Source organism: Ursus americanus, chromosome 1 (assembly GCF_024610735.1).
Source record: "Ursus americanus isolate L20-20 chromosome 1, mUrsAme1.1.p, whole genome shotgun sequence".
Classification (NCBI taxonomy): domain Eukaryota; kingdom Metazoa; phylum Chordata; class Mammalia; order Carnivora; family Ursidae; genus Ursus; species Ursus americanus.
In genome coordinates, this window is record NC_142127.1 from 79,261,780 (window position 1) to 79,275,128 (window position 13,349).

The 13,349-nt window shown below is 45.7% G+C and overlaps 1 protein-coding gene across 2 annotated transcripts in view; it reads left to right on the forward strand.

Annotated features, from left to right (window-relative positions):
• Positions 1 to 13,349, forward strand: part of ADAM23 (ADAM metallopeptidase domain 23) — a 251,687-nt gene that overhangs the window by 79,057 nt on the left and 159,281 nt on the right. The window contains exons 1-2 of one of the 2 annotated variants that reach the window (XM_045806585.2): positions 2,960 to 3,479; positions 4,681 to 4,898. The exons of the other annotated variant lie outside the window; for it this stretch is intronic. Of the exons in view, the coding sequence (XP_045662541.1) occupies positions 3,278 to 3,479; positions 4,681 to 4,898 (420 nt within the window). The 5' untranslated portion in view covers positions 2,960 to 3,277. Of the gene's footprint in view, positions 1 to 2,959; positions 3,480 to 4,680; positions 4,899 to 13,349 lie in introns of those variants that run through there. 2 annotated transcript variants of the gene reach the window in all.

A 13,349-nucleotide genomic window follows, 5' to 3' on the forward strand; every position in this document is an offset into this window, starting at 1 on the left:
CCCTCTATTTAACACACACTGGTCAAATGCTGACACCATTCCAGGTACCATATCGTAGGCTCTGGGGATCAGGGATGACGAAGATGTAGCCCCGTTCAGTATTTTTTTTGACAGGGGAAAGGTATGCACAAACACGAATATAGAGCAAAGCGGCTGGTGGCGATTAACAGAGTTATTAAATATCATGAGAGCACAGAAAATATTTGGAACTAAACCGTAAAACCATAAATATTCCAAACTACCTAATGAGATTATTACTAAATCTAACAAATTATCCACTTAAACAATCCACTTGATTGTTTTTAACCTTCCCTTAAATATGTGGTTTAAGGGTCAAACTTCTGGTATATTTTTCTGAGGGATCTACTCCTTTTCTAACTCACGATCTCATTTGCTGATACATTGTCTTGCCTCTAGCCATGTCTGTAAACATTAAAGTTCTACAAATAAATGCAGTCTTTTAATTATTGTGCAAAAGACAACATCCTGCTTTGTAGTAACTCCTGCTCCTTATTTGACACTGCAGTGAGCCCTCATGCTGTTCCCCAAGTGCATGGAATGGGGGCTTAAATTGACGGGTGTTCACTTGGTTCAAGCTGACATGTAGCTTTATTTATTGGACTAGTCCCTGAGATGCACTCAATTGCAAGAGTCCTTTCAAATAACTGCATCTCAGCATCTTTCCCCTTTCATCTCCTTCTTTCTTCTTATTCCTTGTACACCTCCTTTCTCCCACAACCTTTTTCAAGATTATATCATTATGTCAAATATAAGTTGGGAGAACCTAGCCAGGACACGCTTGTCTTGAGACACCCCCAAGAACACTGACCTACAAGTAGGAACTACAGGGAGGTGAGAGTGTTCAGCAGCCTGCTCCGGGGTGACTCCTGTGATAGAGCACCACACGCTTTTTGTTTATTCATTCATGACGTATTTTCTGAGAGCCTTCTCTGTGCCACAAACGCTATGCTAGGTGCTAGGGACACAATACTGAGCCAAAAGGAAACATCCATTACAAGCTTACATTAATAAATGTGTGATAGTTAATATCCTAGCTCTGATATAGAGAGGAAGAGCTAATATTAGTGTTTAACCCCCTAACAACTCTGTGATCTTTGATCTCTGTATATGTGTCTGCCTTTCTCCCTTTTGCTCTCCCTGTCTCCCCTCCCTCCCTCTTCCTTCTTTGTTAAGTGGGGGTTGTTGGGGTAGTAAATTTTTCCAATGTACTTCAAAGGTTCCTCTGGCTGGTCTAAGAGTTAAATTGATATGAGACAGATAAAGGAGAAAAATAAATTTAATTTCATACATACAGGAACTCCACATACATGAAAGTTCTAAAGACAGAAAGGTAAAATGAGATATATCTGCTCTCCTGGGCTAAGGAATGAGATGGGTGCTGGGGGTTTCAGAGGGGAGGAGGCAATCCACAAGGCAATAAGAATAAGAGCAGGTATTTGGTAACTAGGTGGTTGCACTGCTATACAGGGGTTTACTCAGAAAAAAGTTATTCCTGGTAATAAATCTTATTCTGGGAAGACCCCCCAATTTAAATTCTTCTAGGTAGTTAAGGAAGGGGCAGAATTTTCTCTTGAGCCCACAGGATTTCCAAAATAGTCCACATGCCAAAGTGACACATTTTGGGAAGACTTGTTCTGACCCTTTTGGAGTGGAGAATATGGCTAACAACACTAAGCCCTGTTATCACTATGGTGCTTTATACTTGTATTTTTTCTTTTACTGTGGAATTCTGAATCCCCCACAGTAGATGTTACAATATCCATTTTAAATACAAAGAATGGAGTAAGACAGCGTTGTTATTACTCACTGTCATTGGATGGATGAATAAAAGAATGCTTGCACTGTGGGAATTTGGGGGCAGAAATAATGCCACAGGCCCTAATTTGAAACCAACCATCGGAGTTAGTGCATGCTAACCTACCTAACTCAGGGACTCTCGATTTACATTTTTTTTTTTTAACCAGCAGGAGAAAAAACTCCCACTTTCTCTGCAGAAGTCAGGACTAGATCTCAAAATTTGAAATGTGTCCTCTCCAGTGCATGCCCACCCACATGGTTGTCAAATGATGGATTTGCCCAAATAGCTGCCACACACTTAATTTCTAATCTCCGTATTTCTTGCTTCCAGAATTTCTAAGTCTTCCCAAATACACCCAGTCACGCTTTCTGAACTTTTGAGCAAACAAAGTTTGGTTTCTTCTTGCTTCCCGCAAAGGCCCCAGGCATAGGCACGGGGACAGAGGCCGGGGTGGAGGGCCCCAGCTCTGGGGATTCCTGTGCGGGAGGTCTGGCTCACTGCGAGGCCGCCCAGCTCAGCGCGCCCGCCAGCCCCCACCAGCCTGCAACCAGCAAACGTGCCTCGCAGCCCTCGCTTCACCCGCTAGGAGTGAGCTGAATGAGGAGCAGTGCTATTTTTACCTCCCTGGCCGCAATCCTTTATATTTATTTGAAGAAAGGAAATAAAGGATTAGGAAGGAAATGCTTGGCCTTACTTTCTCCCTGAGAAAGAGGGGGTTGGAATAGAAGTGGGGGAGGAATTTGGGATGGTGGAAGAGGCAGGTAGGTTTCTCTGGTTGATTGTTTCCTCCAGATCATCTTTGTCTCTGGCCAGGAAACCCCCTCAGGCTTCTTTCTTCCCCTCTGGCTAATCTTTGATTGCCAGCCTTCCCCCTCTCCTGCCCCACCTCCGAGGATGCCACTGTTACCTCTGATGCTGCCTGGGATGCTGCATCACCCTGCTGCTTCCCCCCACGCCCCCCCTCCCTTTTCCTCACGATAAAGCATGCGCAGTGCGTCCCGTGCCAGGCAATAGCAACAGCATCAGTATCAGCATCAGCATCAGGACCCGAAGGCGCGCTCGGGCGCGCTCTCGAGGGCGGGGCGCACGCCCGCGCCGCGCGCCCCCGCGCCGCTCGCTCTCACGCGCCGTCTCAGCATCCTCAGCCCCAGCAGCAGCCCCCGCAGTTGCTGGAGCGGCCGCGCCCGCCGCAGGGAGGGAGGAGCATCTGGGGAGGCTCCAAGTTGGCTGAGCGACTAGGACCCCCGGAATCTTCAGCGGCCGCCCGGGAGGTGCTGAGAGGCGAGCAGGGGAAGGGGCGACGCCCAGCCTCTAGTCCTGAGCCCCGAGCCCCAACCCCCTGCCCGCGGCCGCACCATGCGCGCCGAGCCGGCGTGATCGGCTCCGCCCGCAGCCTCCCCGCAGCCTAGCCCGGCGCTCTCGCCGGCCACACCGAGCGGCGCCCGGGAGCTATGAGCCATGAAGCCGCCCGGCAGCAGCTCCCGGCGGCAGCCCCTGGCGGGCTACAGCCGTCCCCGAGCCTCCGGCGGCCCCCACGGCGGCCCCGCCGGCCCGGCGCCTGCCCGCGCGCCGCCCTGCCTCCTGCTCCTCGTCCTTCTCCTGCTGCCTCCTCTCGCCACCTCGTCCCGGCCCCGCGCCTGGGGGGCTGCTGCACCCAGCGGTGGGTATGGCCCCAGTGCCCTTTGCATTGCCTTGCCCGCGGGGCCCTGCAGAGGAAAGCGAAGGACACGCGGGTCCGTGCGCTCCGGACACGTCCCGGGCTCGGCCTTTCCCAGCCACCCTGCCTGCCTCTCTCCACCTCTCTTTCCCAAGCCCCCGTTCATTCCAGTTCACTTTTTGAAGTCCATTTCTGTTGCATTCACTAAAAACCCATTCCAATTACTGTCGGTTCCACTGGAAGGTATTTAGTGCATGCGGGGTCCCTCAGCGATCTCTGCAACTTGGCAGAGGGGAAACCAGTGGCCGGTAAAGGCAGCGAGGGAGCAAGTTGCTTCTTGGGTGGAGAGCCTGAATGTGAATGCGGGAGGATGTAATAATAATTAGGGGTAATGTGTTGTTTCCTCAAATCGCCTCCTGGGTTTATTCATTGCTGTTGGAATTAAGGTGGGGGAGGGAAACTTCGGAGGTAGAAACCTTTGGTTTGTAATTCTCAAAATGCTTGTCATCATAATGAACAATTAAGATAATATGATAGTCAATACATTGATGATTGGAAATCAGTGGAAGCAGAAAGCTGGCCTTGGCAGAAAAATAAAAGAATTGGAAAGCTGCCAGCATCTGCTTCCCTCTATGGCAAAGGATTTTTGTTCATCTCAAAGTTTAAAGCAAAAGGAATTGCCTGTTTGGTTTAATGAATCAATTAACAACCCGTATCCATGAATTCAGCACTCAAGGTATCTTAGGAGCGAGCCTCAAGGTATCTTAGGAGCGAGCGTTCTTAGCTCTCAGATGGGATACTCCTAGTCAGAGTCCCATTGAGCTCCTGTAGACTCAAGAGGAGCGGCGGAGATGAGGGTCAGAACCTCAGAGCATGTTCATTTAATGTCTTCCTTCAAGTCCATGCCGCCCCCCACCCCCGTTCCCCATACTTAGAAGTATAGATTGGAGACTGGTGAGAAATGTACATATAAAACACAAACAAAAATAAATAGTCCATTATTGTATAAGCCTCATTGGCTGTTAACCTATCCAGGCCATTTCACTGATGCGATAACTTGCTTTGCTGTGTCTCTACTTCTTACCTGCTTAGACCTAGAAAAGTTTGTTTTTGCAATTAATGGAAAAACACATTGTAGTATTTATGTGTTTATAGGGTATATGTGTGTATTTGTGTATCTTTGTGCACTCCTTCTCCCCTCCAGTTCCCCATTGGAATGAAACTGCAGAAAAAAATTTGGGAGTCCTGGCAGATGAAGACAACACATTGCAACAGAATAGCAGCAGTAATATCAGTTACAGCAATGCAATGCAGAAAGAAATCACTCTGCCTTCAAGACTCATCTATTACATCAACCAGGACTCAGAAAGCCCTTATCATGTTCTTGACACAAAGGCAAGGCACCAGCAAAAACATAACAAGGTAGGCATGGGTCTGGGCATGCAAAAGTAGCTGCTGTGAAGTTTTCCTTTGATTTGATTTTCTGCCAGACTCTGATGTCACAAATGTTGCTGCAGCATTTTATTAGTAAATCAATTAATATTATGATAGGGGAGAAACTGGAGGAAGTAAACCTGGGATCTCCTGAGATAGGATTGCTGTTTATTTTTTTTCTCTCTGGCTCTAATGTGGAACTTGAATTTTCTTATGGCTTTTTAAATTCATAGCTGGAATGTGGTCCAGGTATCTTTCAGGTGCATTGGGCACTGAACAGGCGTCAAGTGAGCATGTTTATGGTCCTGACTTATATCTGCGAGGCTTTATATAAGGGTGCAGGGTTCTACCTCCCATGGTGAAAAATGCTTTCAGGCTGCACACACAAGATTGCTATAACAGGCTCTTTGCAGATTCCCTATCAGTTTTTCACTTAGAAATTGAGTGTTTAAATATAATTTTAAATTTCTTTAATTGATCAATAGGAAAGAATACTTCTTTTCTGATGTGTTTTCAGTAGGCAAACAATTTGGTATTTTAAAAGATTATGGCAAATATAAACAAACTGTACAATGTAGAGACCAGTGTGGGCCAGCATAGTCTTTCAAGACTTTATCCGCATTCGTGGTGAGTGGTTGCTTTACTTTCATGCTGGTTCAGAAAGTGGCACTGATTTTTAAAAAGGCATTCAACAGAAGATGAAGGGGCTTAATGTTCAAAGAGTTTGAAGGATCTTTTTTTCTTGCTTACTGTTCTTTATTTGAGTTAGTCATATTTTGGATGCCAAGCAGATTTACACAATGGGTCAGTGTCTCTGCTCTTTGTCAGGAGAGAGAATAGAGCCTGTATGTCAAGTATTTTGCTCTGGACTATACCTGTCCAATGGAGAAAAGTAGTAACTGTCTAACACCTAGAATTTAAGAAAAATATCAGTGGTTTCTATCATTGTTTTTATTAGTTTTCTAAAGTGTAGTTAAGTTGTAATGGTATTTACTCCCATTTTACAAATGGGGAGTTAGAAATTTAAGACTTTTGAGTGTCTTTCCCAAGATTATGAAACATCTAATATCAACTTCAAGAAGCCTGAACATTTCATTTTTATTACTTTTTACAAGTCAGGTTTCTGAGAATATGCTTCCTTTGTATTGACTATTCTTGGAGCAGTTAATTTTGTTTCACAGTCTTATGAAGTGGCTGTTACCCACCTACGACATCTGCTCCTATATAACTTCATGGGTTGACTCCTGGATCCTGTCTGCCCATTTGTCATGTTGATAGGAGGAGTGAGTGGTGACTTTAAGGAAGAAGAATCCAAGACCCTCTTGATAAATGCATTGGGACCCATTTTATGGCTTTCCTAATTAAGGAGATCTTCTAGGGCTGAGTGGCAAGTTCTCAAACTCCAGTGCCTTTGCATAGGGTGCTGGAGGCATAAAAAACCAAACCAAACCAAACCAAACCAAACCAAACCAAACCAAAAACTGCCTTAAAGCCCATTTCAAAGAATGCTCAAGCCCTCCCGAGCTGAGATTAAAAAAAAAAAAAATCTCAGTGGAATATTTTTATAACAAGTTTTGGTGGCAATGGCTGATGCTTGTCTTGTGGTCCAATGTTAGGTGGTTTTGTTGGGTGGGACGTGGTTTGGCTACTCTATATCTTAATTTTTATGATAACAAGGTTTGTTAAACTTTCTCCTGCCACTCGTATAGATTTCTCACTATGGAACACATACTTGCCGTTGGAATGATTCTTCTCCTTTTCCACCCCCCATGGTGGGGGGAGGGAGGCTGTTCTTTTATCTTAGAAGAAAATGCTTACATGGAAATTATATTTGAGAGCATTTTTCTCCTTTTTCTTATGAGTTTAATTGAACAAACAATTGTTGTACATTTCTCTTGTGCAAAGGAGTAGGCTAAAGATTCAGAGATAAGAGATAAGGGGTACAAGGCTGAACAAGACATGGTCTGTCCCCCAGGAGACACAAAAATGAGATAAACAAGATTCTAAAAGGTGCCCCCACATAGGTATAAACAGTGTTTTGTGGCGTGGATTCCCTGAAATTTCCCTTTGTGTTCTGTGATTTCCCTTTTATTTCTGTTTTTAAGCCCCTCTTGGACTAGTTGACAAAAAGTGTGCCATATGTTTTCTGCTGTATTTTAAGATGACTTGCCTAATAATAGTGATGAGAGATATTTGTCAGTTCGGCTGCTTTACAAATGTTTCAGTAAGAGAGAATCTATAGAATTTCATCATTTTTGCTTTTATAAAAGAAGTTTTGATTTTAATATCTATGTATGAGGTACCTTTTTTTCTCTCCTGATTTCATTGCACTCAAGCACATTTTAATGAATGCCTTAGAAATGCTGAATCACTGTGCCATTCTCATGGATCCTTAGATTGGGAGTAGAGGTGGAGAGGGAAGTTCCCAGATATAGGTTGCAAGGCAGGGCGTCGTATTTATTTCATAAACATTCAGTGTTGATCAGTCCTTATTACTTTACAACTGTGAAAGTGAAAATGTTATTAACTCTTCCAAAATTTGTGAGTTTAAAAACAGATTGTGCAGAGCACCTCTGTAATACCAGTGTTTCTGAAAACCTGAAAGTTCTCTTTGTCAGAGATTGTCTAGGAACCTTTTTATCTCCAGATAGGATGATGTTTAACTTATTGTCCAAATTGCCATTTTTTGAGAGTGACAGTGAGCATGCTTAATAATCATGCTAGGATAATAGGCATAAGCCAAGATGGTCCAGAGCAGATGGGGAATGTGGTCACCTAAGATCTAAATGGTTATGTTCCTTGAGTTTTGGTGCTTACTCCAATTCAAGTTTCTTCATAGAGTTTTATTTTCTGATGAATTATTGTAAAATTTTTTCTTACTTGCTAGGAAGTCAGTTTACCATTTTGTAGACGTATCAGGATATGAAATGGAAAAATTTAGTTTTGCTTTGTTACCAAGACTTGTCTTTTTTACGTGTAGAGGTTTTTACAAGCAAAAATGGAAATATATGATCACTGGGCATAAGCATTTTTGAACTACTAATGCAATGTATTAATGAAATGGGCCATACATTTAAAAAGAGGGTGAAACAATTTAGATTTATTCATTTATTCATTTACTCATTCATTCATCCATTCTGAGATAATCCTGTGATAGTTTGTTTCTAAGAAAGTTAATGAACCTGTAGGGGAGGAAAAATAATTGTCCCTCTACCCTTCTAAATTCTTGGCTGAACCACACCCTGCAATAAAAGACAGATGAACAGGAGGAAAACAAACAGAAGTTTTATAACATGTGTATCTCCTGGGTACATGGGTGAGACCCAGGAAAACTGAGTATCTCTCCAGAATGGCCCAAGTCACTACTTTAGAGAACACTTCCAGCTAAAGACAAAAGATGCTGGGGTGGGAGGTGGGGAGCCAGTTGTGGGAGGCTGTCAGGAAAAGCAGAATAAACAACGGTAGGGTAAGTCTTTGCCTTCTCTGTTGATGAGAGTTCCTAGAGATTTAGAATCATTGTCTTCCTGATACAGAGAGAGGGAGAGAGAGTGCACGCGCGAGAGAGAGAGAGAGAGAGAGAGAGAGAGAGAAAGAGAAAGAGAGAGAGACCCTTACAAACGGAGATTTCTTATAAAATGTAAATGACTCTTACAGAAGGACTTCTACTCCTGTTTTCAGAACTTGTCCTCTGTCTGCTGTTTCTTAGAAATAATCAGCCTAAAATAATCCTTATGCCAAAGAAGCATATTTTAGGATGGTAGAGTCTCTCCCCCTCAAACCTTTTCCTGCAACTTTCCTTTAGTCAAAAATTACTTGCTCTGCATGCTACTCCCTTTGGAGTCTTTCCTGTTCTTGTTGGGATGGGTTGGAAGAGGCACGCTATACATAGCACAGGGACTAGGAAAGATGAAAGTCATCTCCTCTGACTTTAGTTGGCGTGCACACAGACCTTCCCTACTGTTGGTGGGGAGCCAGAGCTGGTGTGTGGGACTGAGAATATGCAGGATATGACCTGCGGGTGAGGGGGCACAAGCCACCCGCATAGGGATTGGCAGGTAGCCCCCCTGGCACCTGTGCAGTCCTCCATCCCAGGTCATGGATGAGCAGGAGATAGAGAGCAGAGCAGCAAACACCTACTACTTACAAGGTGGTTGAGGCCGAGGTTACTAACTTTTCGAGGGCTTACCTCCTAAGTGGCTATTTTAAAGCTATTTATTTATTTATTTGTTTATTTATTTATTACAAAAAAGATACTTATTTTAGAGAGAGAGACTGAATGAGCATGAGGGGCAAAGGGAGAGGGAGAGGGAGAGAGAATCTCAAGGAGACTCCCTGATCGAGCATGGGGCTCGATCTCACGACCCTGAGATCATGACCTGAGCCGAAACCAAGAGTTGGGTGCCCAACTGACTGAGCCACTGCGACGCCCCTGAAGATTTTTATTTTTAAGTAATTTCTACACTCAGTGTGAGGCTTGAACTCGCCACCCCCGAGATCAAGAGTCATATGCTCCACCGACTGAGCCAGCCAGGCGCCCCCTAAGTGGTTATTTTAAAGGGTGCTCTGGGAAAAGTGAAGCAGGAACTTAGCGTGGGAATCCTAAACTCAAGGTCTTATCTAAATGTCCAGACTGTGGGTGTGAGCAGGGTTATCATGCTGTAAAATGCCCAGGCAGCAACTCAGAAACAGCAAAAAAAGTTGTTTTTCTCATCACAATTGACCCCATGCTTAGGTACTAATCTTTAGGGAAAATTCTAGGCACTGTCAGGATGGTGGATAATAAAGACCACTGTCAGAGTTTTGGTCACTTAGCACATGAAACATTTGAGCAAAGCAAAAATGCCAGTCAGCAATGTCAGTAGACAAATGAAAGTTTGAAGTCCTGTCCATAACCATTCCCTTCTTTTGTTGAGATCCAGCCAAGAAAGTAAAGGTTAAGGTAGTTCTTTGGTTACAGACTTGGGTGAGGTTATGAAACACTTGTACCTGTTGGGCCATCTTTCGTAAGTTCCTCTGAATATGTCCAGAATTATTAATATACATGGAGCAGGTGGTGCCCTTTATAGCACATACGCCTTCCTCGGCCAGTAAGTAATCTGAAGCTAAACGGTTATCCCAAACCGTCTCTGCTAAAGAATCATGTTGTCACTGCGTTAAGATTAGGCTTTGGTATAGCAGCCCAGTGTGTTCAGCCAGGGTGGCTGACGGGCCGGTGTTTGCCTTAATAATTTGCCTTTGGGTGCCTGATGCAGCAGCGCCTTGCCCAGTCCCTGCGAGGGATAGTACCAGGCCTGCGCCCAACATAATGGGAGTGAATGCTGCATATTTTGATGTCGGGGGGGCAGAAAGACAGATTGAGGGCTCAGTCCAGTGATTTGTAAGGGTAGTCCCAGGGAGACGAAAGTGTACTGATATAGACAGACGGGACTTCCCAGGGGCCAGCAGGGACGCAAATGCATTGGAGTCGAGGGAAGGAGAAGTGCACATATGGAGAACCACGTATGTGTGAGATGCCTCAGGGCACTGGACCCACAGTGGACCTCAAGTGCTTGATCAAGGTACCTGAAATAAGTTGAGGCTCCCCCTGAATGGCTGGGCCTTGAGGCCCAAGACCATGGGGATTGTGCTCCTAGGGATAAAGTGTAGTTCGTCTTCATCCACATGGTGTTGGTACCTGGGGAGATATGGAGGACTCCAAAGGGCGTGTGCGGGCTTCTGCCAGGTGCCACATACCGTCTTGCGAAGTGTCCTGCATGGGAGCAGTTGAGTGCCACAGAGAGCTGCAGGACAAGCTGCAGGAGCTGGTGAGGTGCCTTCTGTTGGCCAAATGGGGGCAGAGTCCGTGAATCAGCTGGCTAGACCACTAGTAGGAGATAGCGTTTGTGGAGTCCAGTGACATGCCCCGAAGTTACAGCAGTCCCCCAAAAGGAGCTTTGATTTCTGTCCATTGTATAAAAATATAAGGCTATAAAAATATTAAGGCTTGAACGGAAGCTCCTAGTGGTGGCTGTGGGGAAGGACTCCTATAAGTGTGGTCCTTCCAGAGGATGTTGAGGGGGCTGCTGTTGTGGTGGCAGGATCTGCAGCCAGGAAGGGGTCCTCTCAATGGAAATGAAAGTCACAGACTCCCAGGAGGATGCATAGTGTGGGCCATTCTAATGAGTGTGGTGAGGGCAAGCATCTGAGTCGTGTTTAAAGGGGTCCCTGGAAGGTTGTGAGATGGTCACATACCTTGGTCTTCCCAAGCTCAAAGACACAGCGGAGAGCAACTTGGCAGCCAGACTACCACCTCACACCTGAGCAGCAGGCATAGTAGTAAGCAAGGGGCTCTGGGGTAAACACATAGTTAAGTGCAAAATGTCACTCGAGGGGGTCATCAGCAGGGAATTCAGATAAACAGGCATCTGGTTCAGCGTCCAAGTCCTGGGGAGTGCTCGCCCTCATCAGCTACTGTGTCTTTCTGGGTGTGTCATCTCTGCTCCAGTGGGAGGTTGCAGAGGCAGTGTTTGCGATGAGGTTGTAGGCTTGGGTATTGTCACAGATGGAGGAAGCCATCCCAGAGAAGGGTGGCTCTTTCAGGTGGTTACGCAAGAGAGGAATTGAAGGGTCGGGGGTCTAATAAGGTTGCATAGATTTGGGATGCCCTGATTAGGGTCTGCTTTAACTGTCGGGAGCATTTACTGGTATCACAAATTCTTAGTAAATTTTGGGGGTCCTTGGGATGCACCTTGCAAATAATTAGGCAGTACTGTTCTCCAAGGAGGTCTCCATGCATAAATAGTAAGGGTTGGAGAGGCACCTGGGTGGTGCAGTCAATTAAGTGTCCGACTCTTGGTTTTGGCTCAGGTTGTGATCTCAGGGGGTGATATGAAGCCCCACATTGGGCTCTGCAGTCAGCATGGTCTGCTTTTCTCTCTCTCTCCTTCTCCCTCTACCCCTTCTGCTCATGTATGCTCTCTCTCTCTCTCAATAAGTAAGTAAATAAATCTTTTTAAAAAATAGTAAGGGTTAGAGGCACCTTTTGTAGCTTGGTTTAAAGAAAACTTAGTCATATGCTCCTAGAAACTTAATGCTTGGCTCTATATTAGCAGAGGTGGGTCTGAGCTACATAAGCCCATCAGCCAATTGGGTGTGAAATTAGGGCCATGTAATGATCAGTGCTCAGGGGTCAGGATATCAGTGAATACGTAAGCAAGACTGGAGCCTTTAAGCTAGATACCTGGAGGCTTTTGGGTGCAGCCCCTCTAATGGCTGGCTTCCAACTTTTGCGTCCCCCCACACTGGGGTGCGGTTGTGGGTGAGTGCTGTATGGTCCAGTGACTTTCTAGTGTTGCTTCTCTGGGTGGAGGAGAAGCGCCATGACCTAGATGGCACACAAAGCGCAGAGTGAGGCCAGCAGCAGTGAGCATCTGTATTTTATCATTGTGCACCTGCCCACTGCCTGCCCCATAGTGAAGATTTATTGTGGGTCAACAGTTCATGGGTAGCCTCCTCCAAAGTGGGGTAGGGCCAAGTGGTGTAATCATATTGCCATGCTGTCATCTTCTGATGTTGCTGGTGTCAACCAGCCTGAGTCCCTCTTCCCCTTCTAGAGCTCCACACCATCCCTTCTGTGGGTCCCAGTGCAATTATTTCCCCCACCTTTGGGGAGGATGGGTAGGAGAAATGAGCCCTCCACTAAAGTCACTATTCATTGGCATTTCAGATGGAATTTACATATCAAGCAGGTAGGTGTGCTCAGGAGCAGCACAGTCGGTCTGTGTTTTCCTAATGGGCCAGGACTAACTATGACCAGGCGGTCGTTGCTAACTACTTGTCTCTGATTAGGTTGCCAATGAGTATTGGAAGGTGAGATGATCAACATTTTAAGTTTGTAAAGGGACTCAAAACGGCTGGGGAAAATGTAGATAATATCGTCCTGTAAGGTGAAAGCATCAGGTTCCCCCATGATCACAATCACAGGCAGCATGGCCCGGTGAGCCCAGTTGGTATGAGGGTCATTGTGGCCATGTGGCCTAGAGTCTAAAGTGGTAAGTGCCTCTGGCAGCCAGAAAGTCCATTTAGGAGTCCGATTACTACCTTGTGACTTAAGGAGCAACTGGATGCCCTGTAGGAGAGCCCAGTGCTAGCCCAGCGCTGTGTTACATGGGCAGTAAAATGAGATCCTTGATCTGAGTCAATGATGTCTGCAGGGCCGAATGGGAATAGGATGTACTTAGGAAAAAAAGGGATTATCTGCTCTGTAGAGGTGTTCCTGATGGGTGTAGCAAGCGACAGGTCACTAAAGGGGTCCGCACATGTCATTGTGAAGTGGATGGTGCCCACTGACAGAGGAAGTGGCCCTATGAAATCCACCTGTCCCCTCATAGAACCGAAGCATGGCAGGACAGCGTGCAGTGTTTGGTTTGGGAGCATAATCTGCAATTCAGAACAAGCAGA